The 25,315-nt window shown below is 42.0% G+C and overlaps 1 protein-coding gene across 1 annotated transcript; it reads left to right on the top strand.

Moving 5' to 3' along the window:
• Positions 1–599: 599 nt before the first annotated feature.
• il1b (interleukin 1, beta) lies at positions 600–25,315 on the top strand. The gene is made up of 15 exons (XM_063211111.1): positions 600–657; positions 767–819; positions 1,030–1,087; positions 1,318–1,510; positions 2,162–2,341; positions 2,504–2,634; positions 3,185–3,394; positions 11,665–11,675; positions 14,079–14,147; positions 20,945–20,989; positions 21,241–21,301; positions 21,490–21,682; positions 22,722–22,901; positions 23,986–24,116; positions 24,473–25,315. The coding sequence occupies exons 2-15, from the start codon at positions 770–772 to the stop codon at positions 24,686–24,688; spliced, it is 1,728 nt and encodes a 575-aa protein (XP_063067181.1). The 5' UTR covers positions 600–657; positions 767–769; the 3' UTR covers positions 24,689–25,315.

The raw sequence follows: 25,315 nt of genomic DNA, 5'->3' as shown, positions 1-25,315 counted from the left end.
CTTATCCGCACCTAAGGACTATCTGGCCACCGGGATATTAGCAGTCCAGGCCTGCCCCCACCCCCTTACCAATAACACACAATTCTGGTGTCCTGAATCCGATAACACTGCTGAACTCAGCCCAACATACAGCCATCCTTATCAGCTCAATCTCCCTCCAGAAACACAGGAATGGGATGCGTTCACCAGTGTCAGTTTCCAATGGGTTTTGTTTTACATTCCAGGAACACCTGATGTCACTGCCAACTGCACCACCTGCCTGCCTCAGCCTTCCACCCACGTCTTGGCCAGGTGAGAAAGAACAGCCAATATTATCCACAGCAGGTTGGAGCATGTGTTGTGTTTTTGTTTTTTTGTTTTTTTAGACCTGTGATGAAGAAACTTTTAAATGAGGGGCATTCTCTGAGTCTGCAGGGACCGGAAACCCACACTGTCGCAACCTTGGTATTGATAGCCACTTCCTCCAGTCTAGGTGATGTACTGAATGGGTGGGGGTTAAAAGTGGGTTGTCCATTTCGTAGACTTCTCTATTATGCCGAGGGAATTTCCCGTCCAGCTCTGTGGGCTTTATAAGTGAGACACCAAAGAAGGAAGAACATAATTCACTGAGCAACTCAACTCAGCACATCTAAAGAAATTACCTCTGACTAATACTCGGTAAGCCACATTGTTATTGAGGTTTTCTGACAATGTAGTACAGCTTTTGATTTCTCTTATTTGAGTGGCAGTGCTCTGATGATGCTCAATATTTGTTCCCCTTTAATAGATTATGGCTGACACAACATTTTCGCTCTTCAATTTGGCTGATGCTCTGGACAGGTAATAAAAATATATCCTGAAAGACTTATTTTATATCATCAGCTTGTTGATGTTTTATCTCTTTGAGGTCAAGTAAGCTACATTTACAGTAGCTTATACAAACTGCCTCCACATTGATAACATAACTTCTCTTTATTTATTAAAAAAAAGATATATTAAAGCTAAATAAGCTAAGTTTATTCAACTGTTTCTTGCTTAATTTTGCAACAGCTACGAGCGTGATGAACTTGAAATGGACTCTTGTGTGCACTGCCATCCCAAGGGCAAGGTAAGCCACTGCAACTGATGAACACATTATCACATTAGTGAGTTGAGTTGATGTGGTTATTCATAATTTTGTAAGTTTTGGGTCAAGCAAAAAAGAAAGAGCAAATAACCTCTCCAACCTCTGAGTTATGTAGCCATTGTGAAACTCAAATATTTTATGCTGTCTTTGTGGATGTGTGATGCTTACAGGAGAAAAAAAATATAACAAAAAAATCCTACGTGTTTCCTCAGCTGTGCGATGATGAGGAGGAGTGTGAGCTGCACTCTGGGATCCACCTGGAGGTGTCTGAGGAGCCCCACAGCCTGCGTCAGGTGGTCAACCTGGTCATCGCCCTGCAGCGCATGAAGACCAAGCAGCAGGCCCAGAGCACCGAGTTCACTGATGACGAGCTCTGCAGCATCCTCCTGGAAAACCTGGTGGAAGGTGAGAGAAGGAGCAACTTCCATCCCTCAAAATAGGTCTGGAATAGAACAGAAGAGAACAGAACAGAACAGAATGCAATAGAATAGAATGGAACAGAACAGAACAGAACAGAACAGAACAGAACAGAACAGAACAGAACAGAACAGAACAGAATAGAATAGAATAGAATACAACCATGGTTGAATTAGTGTAACACTTTGCAGGCATCTTCATCGTTTAAATAAGATGCTGTGTAAGGTTCTATGAACGCTGTCTGGCTTTTAGAGAGATGTTTTTGTTCAAAGCAGATGGTTGGCCTAAACCAGACAAAATATTATTTTGCGTCAAGCACATATTGACAGCTGTTTATGTCTGACTAGGGAGATGTAGTAATAACAAATTGGTAGTCAGAGAGTAGTGATCGAAAGGACACAGAAAAAGAAAAAAACCTCACTTCCATATTTCCCTTTTCAGTTAGGGTTGTCTTTCAGTTCATTGCTCTGCATGTGTTGCATGACAACTTCAACCAACAGGACTCTGAGATGTCTAGATGAGACTATAGTTTACACAAACCATTTGTTTTAAAGCAAAGTTTCATATACTGTCTGTTATTGTAGTAGGCTATCTGAACCACTATGTTTTGACTCATGTTGGTATTCCTGTGTTCTCCAGAGTATGTTAAGCCCAGAGTCCATGAACAAACCTACGAGGCTCCAGAGCGCTACACGCACAACGGCGCAAAAAGGAAGTGCGTCCTCTGTGACGAGTACCAGAAGAGCCTTGTCCTGAGTAGTGGAGTCACTAAAGAACTGAGGGCCATCACCATACAGGGAAGCAACATGAACCTGAGAGGTGTGTAGTTACTCTTATTCTTATATCCAGAGCCATGTATTTCGGATAGACTACCTCTTGAAGACCAGAGCAATTCATTTCAGATGTGACACGGTACCAAGGTTTCAAGTGTGTAGATCTGAAGCACAATTGCTAAATCGTATTTCTCTCTCTGCCTTGCAGTGAAGCTGGACTTGTGCTCATACACCCCGTCGGTTCCTCGTGATCAGGGTGTCCCTGTGGTCCTGGGGGTGCCTGGCAACCTCTACCTGTCCTGCACGTCCGTCTCGGGAACACCTGTCCTGGGCCTGGAGGTACGCTCAAGCACCACTTTACATTCAGTAGAGGTGGAGTTATCTTATGGTGGGGGGCAAGCAGGCATTTTCTCCGGGGCCCTCCGGGTATTTGGGTGGGGGGCATATTATGACCTTGGCAGTCCATAAGGAGGCCCTGTGAGCAATTGCTCCACAATGACATACAGCCATTATTAGAACCGTCTGCAAGGTCACTCCCCATATACTTAGACCTGTTACCAGAGAGTGATGCAATGACATCTCAGTACTTGAAGATGTGGAAGTCAAGCTGTTTGGCGTTGCAGTCATACTGCATATGGTATTCCAGATAGGCCTACTCAAGTTTAAGGCTGTGTGGTGTGACTGCTCTCACCCGTCACATTGGGCTTAGGCTATACAGAAACTTAGTCATATATCTTCAAGTCTGGACAAGAGTTAGCTTGTATGATATGTATGTGTATATAGATGTATCTGTGTATGTATGAAACGAGACCTATATTTCAGGTCTGTGTTCATATTGCTTCTTTTAATAGTGAGTTCTGATTCTAATTTATGTTATTTCTCTGTGTAGATGATGAACAAGGAGACCCTAGAGGACATCAGCGGCGATATGAAGCGGTTCCTCTTCTTCAAGACGTCCACAGAGCAGGGCCTCTCCAGCTTCAAGTCGGCTAAGTTTGAAGACTACTTCATCAGTACGTCCTACGAAAACAGGAGGCGTGTGGATGTCTGCAGGAGTCAGGACGCACCAAACCGCCTGACATCCTTCAATATCATTGATGTCTGAAAGTGGAACCGTTTTGCTACAACTTCTAAGCTCTAATTTCATGTGTGTTGGGAAATACAAATTGTGTGACCCGACAGTACGTTTTGAAGGAAATTATTGTTGTTATTGAATTGATGTTTAATTCTGTGAATGGCATACCGTATTCAAAATTTGTTTGTTTGTATTTATTTATTGTTTCAGTTTCGGAATATGTTGCTATTTATTTATTTATTTATGGACTTATGTATTTATTTGTTTCATTATTTATCTAATGTGTATGTTTTCATGCAAATTTGTATTAACTTATTTAATATTAAGTCATGGTTCTGATACAGTGACAATTTTGCACAACATTCCTCATGAATTTAGCAAACAAGTAGTTTGTTGGCTATTCTAAATTGTGATTATTGTTGAAATAAAAAAAACAGATACAAAATGAATAGTATGAATAGTTATTTGTAAAATGATGAATGAATGATCAAATGACGAGTTGTGTATTCTTTGTGGACTGGTCATTCTTTTTAAACAATATATAGGCCTATTTTGGGGTTTTTTGTGCCTTTATTGTGATAGGACAGTGAACATGCAACAGGAAAGTGGTAGGAGAGAGAGACAGGGCAGGGTTGGGAAAAGACCCGAGCCAGACTGAAAGAATCGAACCTGGGTCCCCATGTACAAGTGCATGGTACGGATGCGCCACTGCATTCCCCCAAGGACTGTCCATTTCTGTAATTCACCCAAACTAGCACTGCTCATTGTAGAACAATCACAACAGATAAACCATATCGCAAAGGGGTAACTGGTAAGTCCATTATATGGTACGATAGTACGAACACACTATTAGTCAAACTAGCCAGGGAAGTGTTAAACTAACTTTACATTTTAAATGGGCTGACCCTTTACATTTGTAGATCACCAGAAAACTCACGCAAACTCACAATTGACAGTTAACTTCTATGTCATCGTCAAAGCCATCCATGACCAGATCCTACCCTTACCTAACCCTAACCCTATAATTACAGTCTTACCAACAGGTGAACTAACTAAACAACACATATTTGACTAGTAAATGTAAGGATGTGAACAGGAATGCCAGCATGGGTGGACAATGAAGTCTCTTGTTTTGAGCTCAGAGAAGGGGGTGGGGAGTGACTTTGACACGGACCTGGCTAAAGCAGTCATCGGCCCTGGGCATCTTTATAGGTTAACTAATGAAGTACAATACAATCTGATGACCATATTTTAGTTAAGAGAGGGTCTAATACTTCACTGCCTGATTTACAGTATGCAGCCAAGTGGCTAATAGTTTGTCACAATGACAGAGTGTTTTTCTTTTTTGGGGGGGAACTCTTTTTCTGGGAATGTTGGTAAGGAGGGTTCTCAGAGTTGAAAATGGCATGAAAGCAGAATTGAAAGTCTGACCCTAGTGCTGACTGAGTGGAAACGGTGGCTTATGCATGGGAGAGAGCAGAGTTGGACTAACCCAGGGGGTGGGGACACTTTTCTATTTGAGGGTTGCATAGCCTACAGAAAAACTAAGCTTGCAAGGGGACTATTCGTTTGTAACCAGTTTGTGATTGAGTGCCTTTTAGATCTAAAAACTTGCAGATATGGTACACTGTTCTAAAACCAGGCTGTGCAATAAATATAATATTTAATGTTAGGTTAACAAGCCACATTCTTTTTTTAAACTTCATGATGGGCCACATGAAACGGAGCAGATGGTCGCATAATACCCCTGGGCCGTAGTTTGGCCTCCTCTGGACTCACCAGACTCTTGACCTCCTAACCTTCAAGTCCCTCCATGGTCTGGCACCCCACTACCTCAGTGACCTTCTTCACCCCTATGACCCCTCACGATCCCTGCGGTCCTCTTCCAAGGGCCAGCTGATCGTCCCTCGTGCCAGGCTCAAGGCCACCAGTGACAGAGCCTTCCATGTTGCTGCTCCCATTCTTTGGAACAATCTGCCCGACCACATCCAAAATGCCCCTTCACTGGCCATGTTTAAGCAACACCTTAAGACACATCTCTTCCTGGAGGCTTATGGCTGCTAGTTCCACAAGCACTTTCAGGCATTCACACACATGCTCACACACTGATGCGCACACACACTCACACTCTCCAACACAACACTCTGTGAAGCGTCCTTGGGTGTTTTGAAAGGCGCTATATAAAACGAAAGTATTATTATTATTATTATTTGACAGTTTTCTGGGAATGTTGGTGAGGGGGATCCTCAGATCCTCAAATGGCATCAAAGCAGAATTGAATGTCTTATCCTATAGTGCTGACTGTGTAGTAGTTCTGCCACATGTACCGCTTTTCCCTTATATTGTCACGGTTTTTAATGGTCTATTGGGGGACAGTTTTCCTAGACACTGAATGAAGGGAGTCAGAGCTTACAAGCATATGGATCTATCATTATTTAAATGTCCAGATTTTTTTGTCACAGAGGTGGCAATCCTACTGTGTGGAAACTGTGACTTACATGGAATAGAGCAGAATTGGACTAACCTGTCTTTCACGAGATGAATGTAGTAAACCAGATCAATGAGAGAGCGTAAGATTGTGGATGGGAACAACCCGTTGTTTTCCAAACCGTGTCTGTGCCTATAGGCCAATGCTGTGACCAAACCCCACCCGATCTGCATCCAAAGATTCAACACAAATCTCCAGCGTTGTGATTAGTCCGCCGGTTTCAGGGCCTGGGGCATTGTCCGAGGCTAGACCCACTCATAGGCAAAAATAATTTTACTAGGCTATAGTTCTGCCTCAGTGCTGAACACCATGTGGAATTTGATGGAACTACATTGAATGGCCGCGCGAGAGTCAGGTAAGAGTTGGCCAGCATACGTCTAGAAAAGTGAAATGTGCATGGCATATGTTGAACACCAATCGTTGGCTCCACAGCTTCAACAATGGTGTGGTGCTGGGCTATACTATTCATGTTATACAGTTTGGTGCATGGGCTTCCTAGGCTTAAACTTCATCATTAATAGCTCGATCGTCACCAAATATTTTCTAGGCTCATATGGGAAAAAGACAGCTACACTATTCACTGACCCCAAATGACGCATGGGTGACGTTGGATTCTAATGAAAGTTTATTTAGAATATTCGGTTACACTTTACTTGACACTGGTGTAATGCGCATGACATGGCAGTGTCATAGGAGTGTCAAAACATTGTCATGACACAGTCATCAACGCGTCATAAACATTATGTCAATGTCATAAACATTGTATGGTCATGAAAAGTTGACATTGTCAAAGCTGTCTTTAACGTAACTGAATGTTACTTAATGGCAACAGTCATAAAATGTTTATGACACGGACATAATGTTTATGACACGTTCATGACTTGATTACGACACTGTCATGTCATACCTGACCACACCGGTGTCAAGTAAAGTGTTTATATTTTGAGGGAGGAAACCAACGCACACCAGAGGTTTCGAGGTGCAGGTAGCGGGTGCAGGATCAATTTGGTAGAAGAAGGTACCGCACACTCTTGTCCATCGTGCTGCAATTTATTGACAAACAACGTTTCGGCCTGTATGGCCTTTCTCAAGTTCTTGAGAAAGGCCATACGGGCCGAAACGTTGTTTGTCAATAAATTGCAGCACGATGGTCAAGTAAAGTGTTACCAAATATTCTAAATAAACTTTCATTAGAATCCAACATCATGTGCACCCATGCGTCATTTGGGGCCGGATTGGTTGCCTGTTTCCGCTAGTTTATTTCTATAAATAGCACAGTGAAATGTTAACTATGAATTCACACCTGGTGCAACATGCTGTATTTCAGAGAAAGGATGTGATTGAGTGGGCTGGAGGAGATGATCACAATATGAGTGACCATCACAAGAGCAGCCTTCAAACCACAACATAAACAAAACCCTCATGATGACAGTACAGTACACCCACACACATGCAGCTGAACCACACACACACACACACACACACACACACACACACACACACACACACACACACACACACACACACACACACACACACACACACACACACACACACACACACACACACACTTTGTAAGTAATTAGCCCGGCAAAACAGACGAACCCATATGGAAGAACCCCATAGAGCCATCTGAGCCATTTCAGTGCATTATACATGGGAGCTTGGAAAAAATCCATCCTTTGCAAGGCAGGCCTACATACATAGGCCTATATAATGAACATTGTAACCCTAGCACACACTCTCTCCCCCTCTCTCCCTCCATCAAAAAAATCCAACCATTGCAAACTGCATAGGTACCTATATTATACAAAGAATGAAACTTCAGCCCCTGCCATTTGAATGCATTATACAACAACAATGGGAGAAAACCAACCTTTACAAACCACATGTAGTATATTGCAATGAGCGTAACAATGTAATATGGCACTGACGTCTGATGTCTGCCTAATATCCCCCACCCCGCCACCACCACCACCACATGCCATCATTTCCTGTTGCGGCATCCCGTCGTGTAAATTCCTTGTACGACCGCGTGCTCACCGCTGCGTGGCTGACATTGGGGAAAGCTCCCGTACCACACACACCACACCACACCAACACGCAACTGGACTTTCTGAGGAGTCGTAAGAGCACTCCAAGAAAATGAAGTGAAAGTGATATAATTTATTCACAACAATATTTATCAGAATTTGATATGCAACCATCCGTGGTCTCATTGTAGTCCTATTTTATCAGCCTGATCTCCAAAAATTCTGTGCTCCTGGACACGGATGTTAAGGACACGAAATCCGTGTCCAGGAGCACGGATTTTGCCAAAATTCCGTGCTCCTGGACACGGAATTGTTTTCCGTGCTCCTGGACACGGAATTGTTTTCTGTGATGGGCACACGGAAGTGCTTTCTATAGGATATTACCACAGCACTGTGTTAACTCTATCATTAGAAAATACATACCAAATGCTAATCCTAAACAAAATAATGCTATAGCAATTTAAGTTGTGCCCTGACCAAAACATTCCCTAACCTTAACCTGTCATTAAAGACATATTTTTGAGAAATACCTTTTCCAGTTGGTTGCTAGCCTATCAAACTCATATAATGAACGAAAGAAAACTAGCTGTGCCCATACCAAAACAATGCCTAACCCTAACCTGTCAGTAAAAAATGTTTTTTTTTTTTTTTTTAGACAAAATATTTGAAATTAGAAAAATCCTGAGAAAACACAAGACTGTGGAAATAGCCTATAGAAAGCACTTCAAACAATTCCGTGTCCAGGAGCACGGAAAATAATTCTGCGTGCAGGAGCACGGAATTTAGGCAAAATCCGTGCTCTTGGACACAGATTTTGTGTCCTTAACATCCGTGTCCAGGAGCATGGATTTTTTGGAGATCATGTATGCCATTTATTCTCATGTTACTGTGAAGCAGGGCCCTACATTAACTTCCCTACCAGCCAAAATGGCTAGAGGATGCTAATCTTACAAACCAAACATATACTCACTAATGGGTCAAAGTGGCTAGTAAGTTGGTGTTTTCTACCAGCCAAATTGAAATTTCACCAGCATTGGCCCGTTGGCTGGTGTTAATTTAGAGCCCTGCTGTTAAGTTCTGTTTTGTTTTTTTGTAAAAACATTGTTGTTTGATTTCTATTGTCCAATATCTACAATCACATCCTCCATCATCACAGATTCGTACGACTTATGCTCATCTTCAGTTTTGTTTTCACAACACAATGCATACTGTGTAATTTCTGTGTAATTTCTTTGCAATGTTCTTACACAGCTTGTGAACACAAATGACTTAGAAATACATTAAATTGCATGACATTTAAAAAGCAAATAAATAAACGTAGCAATGAAATGTGAAGATTAAAAAGGATCATGCAATTGAACGTATTTCCAAGTTATTTGTGTTCACAAGCTGTGTAAACATATTGCAAAGAATATTGCAATGTTATTTTGCTGCATGTTATCGTAAGTAATTATTTAAAAGTTTGAGGTTTTTGAGTAGTGCTTTCCATTGCAACACACACACACACACACACACACACACACACACACAGTATTGTTAAATTTGAATCTCTGTGTCTATAAGTTGCATATTGATTACACACAAACAGGCGTCAGTGAATCCTCCTTCCTTCCTCTTTCATAAACACACACACACACACACACACACACACACACACACACACACACACACACACACACACACACACACACACACACACACACACACACACACACACACACACACACACACACACACTTCATTGCATGTCTATATGTCTGTGTGAGTGTGTTTGTGTCTGTGATGGTTGGTCCACTCGTGTCGCAAAGACACCACAATAGCCGTCACCGTCATACTGTTATAGTGTAGCGTCTATTGCAAGTATGTCAAACTGATTCCCACAGTGGGCAAAACTCAAAATCTGGGTCGAAGTAGCGTGATGAAATTCATTTTTTTTAAAAGGATGGACATTGTACATTGCACACTGTCAAAACTTAAATTCACAAAGAAAAACACAAAACTCCCATTCCCATCATAATGTTATACACATTTGAAATTACCTTGCGGGTCAGATTTTGACAGTCCTGATCTAATGTGTGACTGTGTGACTCCACCTGCTAGTACCTCTGATAACAAGAGTGCCATTCTGGCCACCTAGAACTAACCACAGGAAGGGGCGGGGTTATCTGTCCCTCGATCCACTGACAGAGGGCATTTGGGCTTGCATGCCCACGGGGGACCCCCCTTCGAGTCCGGTCGGGGTCATTTCCCAGCCCTGCCCCATCTCTCTCTGCCAATCATTTCCTGTCTACTCTCATACTGTCCTATACTAATAAAGGCCAAAAAGCCCCAGAAAATGCTTAAAGGATAAGTTGTACAGGGCCCCGATTATTATCATTTAACATACAGGGGGTGGGTCTTTTCAGATGACATTGTCTTAGGCCCCCATCAAGACTGTCAGTGGCCCTTTTTGCCACACACAAGTAAGATGCTGTGCTGTATAGAGCACTATGCCGACAAAGTCACCTGGCCACCACTCCCACGCTGCACACACCCCACCCAGTGGGAATATACCTGTCTGATGGGAAGCCTGCCCAGACCTGTTCAGCCCTTTGAACATCTGGCCTGGCTTAACGACAAGGAAGTGGCTCATGCCGCAACAGGAAATGGGCTATTTCACCAACTACAACGAGGATTTTAAAAGCCATTAAACAAGTCTTGTTTCAGGCCAAGGAGACTTACATGTACTTATGCAGCAACATTTTCCAGTTCCAAGTGCTTTACATCTTGCCTATAATTTAAACAGCAAAATTATAGAAATTTGAAAAGCAAAGAAATAAACTGTAGAGATTAAAAAATGAATCATAAAATTAACATAAAAAGTACAGTAGCCTATATACAATAAAATGTAAAATTAACAATAAAAATAGGATATGTGTATATATATATAGTAAACTATATTGTATAAAAGGTATAAAAAATACCTTCTAATAAAATATCAAAATATTAATACATTACTTTATAGAGACACTGAAAATAATATATCAGATGAATGTTAAACGTATAGCTTCTTAATTATCATCTGAAATAATCTGCACAGGCTTGTTGGCTTTTAGCCACTGCCATTGTGCGTGACCAATGAGAGTACATTACAATCGCTGTGTGTGACTAATGCATGAGCTATTCCATAACTGCAGGTGAGGCAGGCACAGAGCCAGGGCAGGGAGGAAGAAGCCTGGCCTGTCGTAAGCAGACTCTTATCTTATGCTTCCCGCTCAGACACCTGTTGGCAAAGAAGCCAACAAGGGGCTGACAAAGGGGTCAGTTGTCCCAGGCCCATGGAAAAAGGGTTCCTAGAAGTGGGTCCTCATTACATTGAAAGGGGGCCTTTTCAGATGGCCTTGTCCTGGGCCCGACCAAAGCTGTCAGCAGCCCTTCATTGGTGCCTACTGGACCAGGGAGGGTAGGGATACTGCAGAGTAACTAAAGTTCAGGGTCAGGATGCGGTTGCCAAGGGGTTAGGTCAGGGATGCTGTTGCCAATGGGTTAGGTCAGGGATGCTGTTGCCAAGGGGTTAGGCCAGGATCTAAAGCAATTTAGCTGTAGACGGTGACTTCACAGAGGTATCAAAAATCAAGCTCAGAAGTAGAAAGCCTGCCAATTTCCTTCCAGCATGGGTGACTAACTTCACTGAGTAACTCGTCAAAAAAAATGTTTGCCTCTGCAGTGGCACACTTCATTCCTTAATCAGTCCTTGCTGTTCGAATACCTGTTGGTGCCTGTTGCACCCGCAGAGCGGCAGCAGGTAAGCCGACAGAGGGGGGCAAAGGGGTCAGTTGTCCTGGGCCCAGAACTGGGTCCTTGTTACATTGTATCTATTGGGGCCTAGCAGGTGGCTTTGTCTCGGGCCTAGCCAAAGCTGTCAGCGGCCCTGGTGGCGGCAGGGATGTTGCTACTGTAACACAGTGTTTCCCAAACTTTTTCAGCGGGGACCCCCTTTTGGACATTGGAATATTTTCGCCACCCCCACTCACCATAGTCGTAGCCTAGTAAGGATTTCTAGCAATATTAGCGTACAAGCTATTGATGGAAAATCTAGCAATGTTAATGGACAAAAAATGTGCTGCTAATATTGCTAGTAATCCACAGGACAGCAACTAGAAGTGAATTTGTCGGCGACCCCCCTTCAGTACCTCCGGGACCCCCCTAGGGCTCTAGGCCCCCAGTTTGGGGGCTGTAACAGATATTCATCCTTCCTGTTAGCTCATTAGCTTGCTCACCTGCCTCCCATGCTGCAGATACAAATACGAGCATGCAATTTCTTTTGGTTGGAAACAGCGATGTTTTTGGACCAAACGTCATACCGTACCATACTGCGTCAAACCATGTGGAATGTTGAGGTGTGAACGAGATTGTCAACAAAAAGTCCCTGTTTCAATTCCAGCCAGTTAGGTGATTTCAAAAGAGGCCATTGTCTGCTACCATCACCATAGTCACCTACATCACATCCTGTGATGATGCAGAGACTGTGATGAATTTTATTTACCCACATCTTAGGCCCACACTTCCTGGTTCATGTCAATATACGCTATATTACCAAAAGTATTCACCACTGTATGAACTTAACTGCCATCCCATTCCTAACTCAAAGAAGGCTTCAATATGATATCGGTCATCCTTTTGCAGCTATTACTGCTTCAACTCATCTGGAAAGGCTGTCCACAAGGTTGAGGAGTGTGTTACTACATTTTTTTACCATCCTTCTAAAAGTGCATTGGTGAGGTCACACACTGATGTTGGTAGAGAAGGCCTGGCTCTCAGTGTCTGCTCTAATTCCTCCCAAAGGTGTTCAGTTGGGTTCAGGTAAGGTCTCTCTGCAGACCAGTTCAGTTCATCAATACCACTGTCTCTCATCTATGTCTTTATGGAGCTTGCTTCATGCACTGGTGCACAGTCATGTTGGAAGAGGAAGGGGTGCGCAACAAACTGTTCCTACAGCTTTGGTAGCATGGAATTGTCCAAAATGTTTTGGTACCCTGATAAGAAGGCTACATAAACATCTTACCTGATCCAGCCGATGCATAACTGTCCTTATTGCAGGGGGTGAGGGTTTTAGCTTTCACAGACAGCTCCTTTCCAAAAAAATCATGGGATATTATGTTAAAGTTTATTTATTTCCATAATTCCATCAAAACTGTTAAACTTTATAGATTATAGATTCATGACCCACATTTTAAACAATTCAAATCATTAATTTGTTTATTCTTACATATTGTGCGGTTCCAGCTAAAAACATGAATACAGGATTAAAAAAAGAATATTGTTATTAAATCAACATTTTCAGATCACATTCAGATCACATCAAATCACTTGAAATATGGTACTTTCTAAATTACATGTCAATATTCAATACTTGTTTACTTTGCCTTAATCACTGTCATGATGCGCCTTGAATTCAATGGCAGTGGCATTGCATGGGAGTTATGGAAGCCCAGATATCCTCGATGCTTTGCTGTCAGCTGTTTTTGGTTTTGGATCTGGTGACACTTATTTCCCTCTTGATTATACCCCATAGCTTACCGTACCACATTTTGGTCCTTCAGTGGTGTGGGCATTGTAACTAAAAGCCCCATATAGACAATCAATTGGATGTTACGAAGATGAATTTCAAGGACAATAGACTCAAAAATAAAGAAGATTTGACAGCAACCAAAAGCTGACAGATAATCTGGGTTTCCATAACTGTTGTGAAATACCACTATAAAGGCAATCAGCCACAGTCACGTTTTAAGCATTAATCAAGTTTTGGTAATAGAAGTGAATATCCATTGACTTCTATACAGTATTCTAATTTCTTGATGGATGGAACATGGAATGATAGAATTATGGGGGAAAAAACGTTTCCATGATATTCTAATTTTTGGAAAGGAGCCGTATTGCGTTAAACATTAATATGTCGGTACCCCTCAACCCTACCATTTCTGTCTACACACAGACACACATACAGATACACACACACACACACACACACACACACACACACACACACACACACACACACACACACACACACACACACAAACACAACGCCTACATGTCAGCTGTTATAACAGTGATGTCACTCTCTGGTGACGTTGATGATGACGTTCAACATACTGTATCTCATGAGTATTTCTAATAACTGTCACTTAGTGTGCACATCCTGAAGATCTCCCCGCCCACTCCACAAACACACAGGATCCTCATCATCATCATCCAGCCAGTACCAGTTTGGGAGGTAAAACCAGTTACAGCAGACCAAAACCGCCCAATTTTAGTCTTTTGATAAATTACTCCATTGCATCACAAGATGTTGGTTGTACATTAGAATTGACGTATCAAGCCACTACATTCCATTCCTGCCTGTTAATAATGCGTCGCAATCTCTATATTCCCCTTTGACACACCGGGACATTGTCCCAAATTGCAGAGATAAGAGCCCTCAGTTTCACGTAACCATCCTGCCTATCCCATTCGGGAAAAGATATAGTATAACACCAAATGGATCATATATGGTTAATATATGTGTAATGATGTGTGTAATGTCTTGTGTGTAATGACTTCTGTATTTATGTATGCATGTATGCTACTTGCAGGGTTGGGGAGTAACGGATTACATGTAACGGCGTTACGGTAAAAGAATACAAAATCAATGTAATTGTAATCCGTTACATTACAAGCAAAAAAATATGTATTCAGATTACAGTTACATTCAGTGGGAATGGGGATTACTTAACAGGATTACAATTCTTGTGAAATTGCGTCTTTGGTCCCTTTTATTTATTTAATTATTATATTAACTGATTTATTTATTCATTTATTGTTATGCCGCGGCTTGTATGCTGTGATTTTTGGTTTTTCGCCGGAATCATCACCTGTTACGTAATGACGACAGTGACAGTAGCATTCCTGACCGACCTACGTTTTCTCTCAGCCTTGCTTCCCTTCCCTGCTGGTGGGAGTGTTCAATAGTTCGTTGTCGTTGCATCAATCACTCAGTCAAAGAAGTACAGAGCAGTCGTGAGCAATGGAGAAAAATGCATTTACCCGGTGGAAATACAATAAACATTTCATTTTCAAGGAAGACAAGGGCGCCAATATCGATGTCCAGTGCCGGTTGTGCCAACCCAAAGTCAATATGTCAGCGTCGAAAGACACAACGTCTAACTTAAAGAAACACCTCCTGATAAGACTGCTAATATTCAGCATGCATGCAACATGTGCGTCAGCACTTTCAGGTCATACATAGCCTACTCTGGAAAAAAAAAAAATATCATGGGATGGGGAGGCTTTTCAAAACATTGGTGTTGTCAAGCCCGTAATGTCCTTGTAGAGCCATTTCATAACAGTCAATTTTTTATTCATTTGTCTTCCCGTTACGATGATTTGGTACTGGTGTAGGGAAAGTGTAAGTCAGTTTCGAGCTAGCCATCGACTGGAAAGTAATCCAAAAGTAATCCAAAAGTAATCCGTTACATTACTTAAATATTGAAGTAATGGGATTACATTACTGAATACATTTTTGAAAGAGTAATTTGTAACTTTACCGGATTACATTTAAAAAGTAACTTCCCCAACCCTGGCTACTTGACACCTTAATTTCCCCCAGGGGTCAATACATGATACTAGACGTACACATTCCATGTACAGTACATTGTTGGATGTATATGAGAGCTTGCTTTCTATATATGACCCACAATATAAAAGGGGGCAATTTCTAATGGACGATTTTATAAGATTCTCATACACGTTTTCCCCATGGGAAGAGTCTTCAGTTTCATACTGTAAAACAGTGGTTCAGGATCCCTAGGGGGGTCGCAGAGGTACTGAAGAGTGGTCGCGAACAAAAGGGACATTGCATAAAAATGGGAAGGTTAACAACTAAATAGTACTGGTGGGGTGGCGTCCGCGCCAATGTCTAATCCTGAGCGTATCGCTCGGTGCATAATTCTAAAAAGAGCAGTATAATGAACTGGGAACACTGATGATGGGCTAGACCCGAAACGTTTGTCCCCTGTCTGTCGGTTTTATTTAATTTTTTCGGCTTTGTTTAATTCAGTTTTTGATCTTGCATTCAGCTCCAGTGTGTGATTCCTTTCTTCCTTTTCAAGGTTAACAGCTAAAAATGGGAAGGTTAACAGCTAGAAATGGGAAGGTTAACAACTAACACATTTCCATAATTTTTTAGTAACAGTAATCACTTGTATGGTTAATAGATGTATTTACTCTCCTGTGGATTTCTATTATCAGATTACTAAAAACTAAAAGAAACTAAAGAAATTCCTAGGGGGAGTCGCGAAAATATTCTTAAATCCAAAAGGTGGTCCCCGCTGAAAAGTTTGGGAACCGCTGCTGTAAAAGTTTAAATGTAGAAACTACATGTTTTGTACTGCATGTTGAAACTACATGTTGTGTAGTGAAATTGAATTCAGACTAGAGATCAACACCCAATTTGTGAAAGACAAAAACATCAACATTGCAGCACAAACAAATTACAACATATTTGATTTGATTACAATATAAAAGACATTATTCCTACATTATTAACCCGTTAAAACATGGCGTTATAAATTTGTTGTTACCAGAATGACAATGACCAAGTCGTAGTGCATTACTAGAGGCCATGTGTTATGTCGTAGTAAAGTAGTATGGTAATTAACCTTTCAATGTCTATTACAGTGTGCCTCATAGGGTACAGCGTGCATTATGGGGTAGTAGTAGTAGAGTAGAGTAGAGTAGAGTAGAGTAGAGTAACTTTATTGATCGCCAGGGGGAAATTCAGGTATCCAGTAGCTTACATAAATACACAAATACACAAATGCCCACATGGACATTTCAAGACACAAATAACACTGAAATAGTCAGGGAGGGGAAAATAAAAATAAAAATAATAAAGACAAAAAAGTAAATATGTAAATGTGTAAAAAATGTAAAAAAAAAAAAAAAAAAAAAAAAAAAAAGGTAATTGCAATGTGCAAAAAGACTTTCTGTGAGTTGAGATAGACCATGTGCAGACAACATACTCTGTCAGTTAAGGTAGACAATCTTAACATGACCTGGAACAAGTGTTGACAGATACATCTATAGTATAATATGTTGAAGTAGGCAGTGTACAGAGTATGATAGGGGTGGAAATTTCTCACAATGTCACAGTAAAGTACAGGTAAGTGTATTAGACAATCACACGCGCATGCACACACACACACACACACACACACACACACACACACACACACACACACACACACACACACACACACACACACACACACACACACACAAAGAGGTTCCCCAGTAACTGGGCCATCTCTGCCAGATCACAGTCTTTGCTTGTGGTAATCAAGAAAACAAGTATGTCCAGTGGTCAAGAGTCAAAAGTTCCTTAAAAGTGCAGTGACTGTACAGCACACACACAACACACGACACAACACACACAATACACACACACACACACACACACACACACACACACACACACACATACACACACACACACACATGCCAAGAGGTTTCCCGGCAGGCCCGTCACTAGGTTTGAGAGACAGGGGGGGCTTAGCCCCAGAGGAAGAAAATGCACATTTTTTTCAGCTCACCTGCTAAGGTTTTGTGTATGAACTCATTATTTTAAGAGCAAAGAAATCCCACACACTGTCCATTCCACCAACAAATTTTAATACATTGTTTCGGTCATCCGACCTTCTTCATGTTGTATTAAAGTTTGTTGGTGGAATGGACAGTGTGCAGGATTTCTTTAGACTTGAATGACAACCCCACTGGGATAATATCCTACGCACCTGCCCACCTACAGAGGTGTGCAAAAGCGTCTTCTTGAACAATTATTTTAAGAGCACCATACCGATTTATAAACACTAGTTACAGTGATTTTTTTTTTTAAATCACATTTTAATGAACATTCCTTATATGTAAGCTTCAAAATGTTTCAACTGATGAATATTATGTACGGAAGTTAAAATGATTAGATAAAAATGCCGAGAGCATAATTTACACAAGGACAAGGAACTTTAAGGAGTTACTAACTGCGCGTCTCCAGGAGAAGCAGTGGTCAGGAAGCGATTCATTCAAACAGGTTCCTTACTTGGAAAACTGCATCCCCGGCAGATATTAGGTCATTTTTACTCCATTAGTAGTTTTTTTAATCAGTTCGTGTGTATTTTCAAACTGTTCAGACAAATATTAAAGCTCAACTATAATTTAAAGACAATGTCAAATGGATTTATTACACGGGTATTGTGAGTGAAAATTGGTACTTTGGGTCGGAAGATTTCACAGTGTAAGTAATGACACTTTTCTCGAGGTGTTAGTCACAAAGCACAATCCTCTACCTGTTTCCCCCCGCCTAACATATTGTTGTGCACTGTGCTTTTATTGCTGTGCAGTAGGATATAAGTGGCATTAAACAATAAATAAGCAAACAGGAACTTGTATTCAGATTAACTTGCCTTCTTGGTGGTTCGTATTCAGTGCTTAACTGCACTTGTTTTTGGAAAAATGTAAAAAAAATAAAAAATAAAAAAGCATTTTTTTTCCCTTTGTTTTTGTGCAAAATTATTAAGGGGGGGGGGGGGGGTAATACTAATGTAGGGGGAGCTAAAACCCCCTAAAATAGGACTAACGACGGCCCTGTTTTCCCGGTCTGGGCCAGCTCTGGCATCTCAGGCAGTTCAGTCCCCAATGATGATGTCCTTCTTAGTGTCCTTCTGTGTGTTGTTAAACAGCTGAATTGCCCATGGGACAAAGGACTTCCTTACTCTGCCAGTCCTGCAGGTGAAAGCACGGAGTCTGTGGCTGAACAGACTCAGTTGGTTAGTGAAGGTGGCGTTAAGGGGGTGATGCTCATTGTCCATAATATTGTCCAGTCTGCTCAGTGTTCTGCTCTCAGCTGTTGAGGTGAGTGTCTCCAGCTCCATGCCCACCACTGACCCCGCCCTCCTCACCAGTCTGTCAAGGCGTCCAGCATCTCTCTTCCTGATGCTTCCACCCCAGCACGTCGCAGTATAGAAGAGCACGCTGGCCACGACAGACTGGTAGAACATACTGTATACAGAAGTCAGCTGCAGACATTGAAGGACCTCAGCCTTCTGAGGAAATAGAGCCTGCTTTGGCCTTTCCTGTAGAGTGCATCTGAGTTTGTGGACCAGTCCAGGGTTAAGTCACTTGAGTTGTGGCTCTCCAACAGGTGTATGTTTTAGCCCTGGAGTCCTGGGTTTGAAGTCAGGCAGGGTGCCTCCCCTTCACTACCAAGTAGGTACTGCGCTAGTTCTTCGTAGGCCAGTGCACAGCTGCTTCACAAATAGGTTAAAGGAGTCATGCTGTTGTCTCGAAGGACTAGGATGACCAGGAATAATATGTCACGTGTTCAAGTGTTGATAAGCAAAGAGATTGATCCATGACATTATGGGAATAATAAACACATGAAAACTGCATGCGTTTCTTTGGATAACTCAATACAGCAGCCTGTTGTGAGCTTGACCTTTGACCCCGTGATGAACTTGCTCAAAGACTAATAAGGGTCACCTAAGAGTCACTGCCCATGTCTTCTTTTTCTTTTTTTTTTTTTAGATTTATTTTGTCTTTTTCAACTTTATTCAACAGGACACTGTGAGAGGTGGACAGGAAGTGAATGGGGAGAGAGACGGGTAGGGGTCGGCAAAGGACCCGGGCAGGGAATCGAACCCGGGTCAGCCACATGATAGACGAGTGCCCTACTGGCTGGCCACGGCAGGGCCGCCCATCTCTTCTTTTCCATCTTTCTTTCTTTCTTTTAAGATTGTTTTTATTCAGATAGGGCAGTGTGAGAGCAGACAGGAAAACCAGTGAGAGACAGAGAAGGGGTAGAGATGGGAAATGATGATCCAGTCAGGCCAGACTTGAACCTGTGTCACCATGGGCATACAGCATAGACTGTACGTGGTCAGGAGAGTTAGCACACTGTGCCACAGCACCTCCATTGCCCAACTTTGTTGGCGTAAAACAAATTGATATATATACTAACACAACATTGCACTGGCATGGCCATAAGGACTGGGCCTGTGGGTTTGTGATTTGATGGGTTTTATTCAGATGCCACAGAGATGCATTGTGTTTACATGCCAGTAAATCATTGCATTTGTTTGTTAGCATGATTTATAAATATTTGAACCAGTAACGAGAGTAAAAAAAAAACGAGTCATGCTTAATCACAGCTGTATTATTGTTTTTGTCAGTGACATTTCAAGTTCCTCTTTCAGATCCCCCACAAAATGTTGATCAAGACTGTACAAATTATACCTTATTGGGTCATAATGGATGGGTTAAAAGCACAGTATCAAAAATGAAAGTGTTGTATGAAGGAATGGAATTTTACCATTTTCAATGGAAGATTGATCGTTCTACTCCTAGTATTTCCTGAATTGCCTTGGTAGGCCATTGAAAGCTTGAAAATGGAAGGTTTAGGCCTATTTCTGTCAAACCAATTGAAATCTTCCTACAATTTTGATGAACATCATCACGCATGTCCAGGGTTCCCAGAAACCTCATTGTTGCAGAAACCAGCAGCACTGCAACCAAAACAACGATACGATAGCCTACTTCAAAGTAATGATGACAGATATCATAAGAATTGTGAGAGGTTTAAGTAACTCTTTCTGTAAAGGTGAGTGACAGTGTATTGCAAAGAACAAGTGCATCATTTAGATTCAGAGCTAGGCCTACTGACCACATTCTTTCTCCTAAACCTCAACCCCCTCTTGCTTGCGTAAAACTCTGTTTATTAGGCTGCACGCACGGGTGTCGTGTCGCAATGTGTGACTTTCTAGTGATTTAGGGATTTTTTGCGGAAATCAAACGTCTATAAAAGCAGGACGCAGAATGCAGCCAGGGACAGAACAATTACGGATTGCAACTCAACACATTCTCAATACCAGTCTAAAGAATTTACCTTGGTAAGATGCAATTGTAGGCTATATGAATGTTCTTGTTTAAATGAACAGATTGATTGGGGCACTGACGAGCTAACCTTTTTTCCTTTCATTTTAGAATCATGGCTGACACATGTTTTAATCTGGCTGACGCTTTGGACAGGTGAGCAATTATGGTACAATTATTACAGTTTGTTTTGCTGGTTTCCCCCAATCTCAGGCTATACTGTAACAATCGAACTGAGCCATCAGAATGCTATCAAAGATTGAGTCTCTGGTGATAGTCTCTCTGGCATACACAGGCCTACATGCACCTTGAGCGTCTATGTGTTGTGATTTCCATTAAGTTATGAGACGATGAAAATAATTATGTGGCTTCATTCCTTACCTTGGCGCACTTTCTTCCTTTCACAGTTGCTACAGACCAGACGATGTGGAAATCGACTCATGCATGTACTGCCATCAGGTGGTCAAGGTGAGGCGTTGCATCTATCATAAAAACAGCAGTCTACTTTTCAATTCATTCACATTTTGACTAATTGTTAATTCCAGCTGTTTCGATGCACTCATGCAAAGTTATCCTCTTTTTATTGAGGTCAGTTGAGTTGTTCTATCTTGTAGGAACGCATGTCAACAAGTGTGTTGTTATGTGTGTTTCCTCAGCTGTGCGATGATGAGGAGGAGTGTGAGCTGCACTCTGGAATCCACCTGGAGGTGTCTGAGGAGCCCCACAGCCTGCGTCAGGTGGTCAACCTGGTCATCGCCCTGCAGCGCATGAAGACCAAGCAGCAGGCCCAGAGCACCGAGTTCACTGATGACGAGCTCTGCAGCATCCTCCTGGACAACCTGGTGGAAGGTGAGAAGAGGAGCAACTTCTAAACTTTTGTTCCCTCAGAGCTGTTCTGCATCATTTCCACCAAATCTACTATCTTGTACTGTTTCTGCTCATGTATCACTATGGCTGCTGTGGCCTAACGCTTAAAGGGACACTGTGCAGGAAATGGTCAAAAAAGGTACTGCAACTATGCTGCTCATTGAAACTGGACTGCCTATTGCCAAATTTGATCTTTACATGAAAGTTTACTAAGTAATAATCAAATATTTTCTAGTTTGGTCCAAGTGGAGTCATTTTAGCAGCTAAAAATGGCTATTTTTGGAAATTCAAAATGGCGGACAATGGAGAACATCCCCCTTTTCATATATGAAAAGTGCAATTTTTCCAGTCATAATGAATACTAAGAATTTGATGCTGGTGGTAAGTATTCATGAAAAAGGTAACATTAGTGAATGGGCAGCATGAATTCTGGATATAAGCAACTAAAAGTTCCACACAGTGTCCCTTTAAGGAGATGGGCTTTAGATCAGAGGATTGCAGGTTCAAATCCCACCCTTCCACTCCCCACTGAACTGTATGTCTACGGTGCCCTTGAGCCCAAACCCCAAACTGTTCCAAGGACTGTAAGCAATACCCTTCAACTAACTGAAAGTCATTTTTGATAAAAGCATCAGCTAAGTGTAATGTCATGTAATGTAGTGTAATGGTTAGCCTTGCATTGCCATACATAATCTCGAGTCAAAACAGTTTTCTGTTCATGTTATGACCAGGCTACCACTCGATAGACATTCAGTAGGCCTGTATCCTTGAGGGGACCTAACGCCACATCGATTCAGAGAATTTAACTAGTGCCCTGAACCTAAACAACTGTAAGATAGATAAAAGTAGATAAAAGTGGTGGACTCATGATCTTTCTGTGTCTCCTGGTGTTGTGTTTATAGTTTTATTGTAACTTGTATTGTTGTCTCATACAGCACCATATCTTATCATTCTGAAGGAATATTGTCGTAGGTTGCGAACCACTATGCCTTGACTCACAAGACAATTCTTTGTCATCCAGAGTATGTGACGCCCAGGATCCAAGTGCGCACGCACCAGGCCCCAGAACACTACACGCACACGGGCACGGACAAGAAGTGCTTCCTCTGTGACGAACACCAGAAGAGCCTGGTGCTCAGTAGTGGAGTCACTAATGAACTGCAGGCCATCACACTACAGGGAGCCAACATGAGCCTGAGAGGTGGGTGGTGTACTCGTAAATACTCATACTCATACGCATAAATGTGTATTCTGAATGTGTTCGTCATCGTTTTCAGCAAGCCTGTCATTGTCCATGAGGACCTGGTATTTTCACAGAAGCACTGCTGTGTGGTCGCAATAATTTTCATACTCAGTTTAAAATAAAAAACCTTGTTGCGTTCCTGTGTAACTGAGCTCTCAGAACACAGAAAGCATAGCACAACACAGCCAGTGCTTGACATGTCCTTTTTTGTTACTGGCTGCTGCTGTGGCTTGTGGTTTTCCCCCAAGCCACTACATGACATTAAGCCTTTTCTACTAACCAGAGTTTTTTTTAATCAGTTTTCCTTTACCATCTATGCATCTATGCTCAGAACACAATGTCCTAAACACACAAGAAGATCACTGCTGTTAACCTTTGCTTCCAACATAAGAAGAAATTAGATCAATAGAACTCAATGAGTAGTAACTGAGACACTAAGCTTTTTCCTTAAGTTATAGTTGATGCACGAGGGGTAAGCAACATTAGCTGCACTGATATGACGCACTAAGAACAAACAGAGCATAGCATAGCACAGCACAACTCGGTAGCCTACCAATCCTGATTCCACCATTCCCACAGTCAGTGTGAGTCTTTAGCACACTGCAGAGCTTGATTCATATGTGGGGTGGGCCCTAGTTCCACTCGTGCTGCTGTCTGATATTTCTGTATGGCTACCACGGGCCTCCTTGAAGCCTTGGTCAGAGTATCTCTAATGGCCTTGTTAGTCCACCAACAAGAGCAACTTGTTTCAGAAACCTGCTGAAAATGAGATGTGCACCACTAGATAACCTGTCATTACAGAATGAGTAGCGATATAACACATTACATACAAAACTTGACGTTCGTGCACCTCATAATCTTAGGTCAAATGGCAGTGCACTGTTGGTCTGCAGTGTGCGTTGTTGCTAGTAAGTGAAGGATTCTGGGATTTCAGAGAGTGGACAGTTCAATGTTGCCCTTGCTGCTTCTCTTTCCCCTGAGAACTGAGAACTGCTGTCTGCGTGGTGTTAGGTTTCTAATCCCTGTTCCCTCTGCCTTGCAGTGAAGCTGGACTTGTGCTCATACACCCCGTCGGTTCCTCGTGATCAGGGTGTCCCTGTGGTCCTGGGGGTGCCTGGCAACCTCTACCTGTCCTGCACGTCCGTCTCGGGAACACCTGTCCTGGGCCTGGAGGTACGCTCAAGCACCACACAACCACACACAGGCATCTGGCTGGCCCACATATTGCATCAAGATTTAGGATGACAATTATTAGGAGGAGGATTGATCAATGTCGATTCCTAACAGATGTCTGTCTGATATTAAAGCAACACTATTTTTACGATTTAAATCTGAAGCATCTATGAATCTTTAGTGTGAATATAATCATTTTTTCCCCTGCCAACATTGTTTACAGAGTTGCCCCATGTGTCATCATCTGAAGTGAGGTCCACACATATATTAGACACCCCATGTTGCCCTGGTCATTCAGAAAAAAAACAAAAAAAAGTGATTCTAATTCCTGCTCTTTCATTTTTTGTGTTGTTCAGGTGATCACCAAGGAGACCCTGGAGGACATCAGCGGCGACATGAAGCGGTTCCTCTTCTACAAGAGCTCCACAGAGCAGGCCCTCTCCAGCTTTGAGTCGGCCAAGTTTGAAGGCTACTTCATCAGTACGTCCCACGAAAACAGGCAGCGTGTGGACGTCTGCCAGAGTCAGGACGCCTCCAACCGCCTGACCTCTTTTCGCATCATCGATGCCTGAGTGTTTATATTTGCCGGTGAAACCAAACATCTGGACAGTAGTATGTGCTATGCACAGCTTTTTTGTCAGGATGTTTTTTTTTAAAGATCTGAGTAGAGTCATTAACATGTGAACAGGGACTCAATACTCATAGAGTATGATTTTCCAAAAGTTCACTTTTGGGGAAATATTCGTAAATACAAAATGTATTTCATAGTGTTAAACTCCTGTGGATGACAGTCACTATATGTATTTGCACTATATGTATTTGTTGTACTTGTATACACTATATTGTACCTGTACCATGGGTTAATTTAATAATTTATTTATTCACTGGTTATTTATTTACGGTGCAGCCGTGGCCTAGTGGTTAGAGAGTTGGTCTGTCAATCTAGGGGTTGCCGGTTCAAATCACCCCTGACCTCTCCCTACATCTCCATCCATGGCTGAAGTGCCCTTGAGCAAGGCACCTAACCCCACATTGCTCCAGGGACTGTAATCAATACCCTGAAAAATAATAGTTGTAAGTCGCTTTGAATAAATGAAAGCGTCAGCTAAGTGTAATGTAATTTAATTTACTAACCCCACTATGACTACTTTAAGTAACTACTTGTCATTTTTCTTGTCTTGTGTCCAATCAACTTATTT

The sequence above is a fragment of the Engraulis encrasicolus genome, chromosome 11 (assembly GCF_034702125.1).
Source record: "Engraulis encrasicolus isolate BLACKSEA-1 chromosome 11, IST_EnEncr_1.0, whole genome shotgun sequence".
NCBI lineage: Eukaryota > Metazoa > Chordata > Actinopteri > Clupeiformes > Engraulidae > Engraulis > Engraulis encrasicolus.
This window is presented reverse-complemented; position numbering and strand designations above follow the sequence as displayed.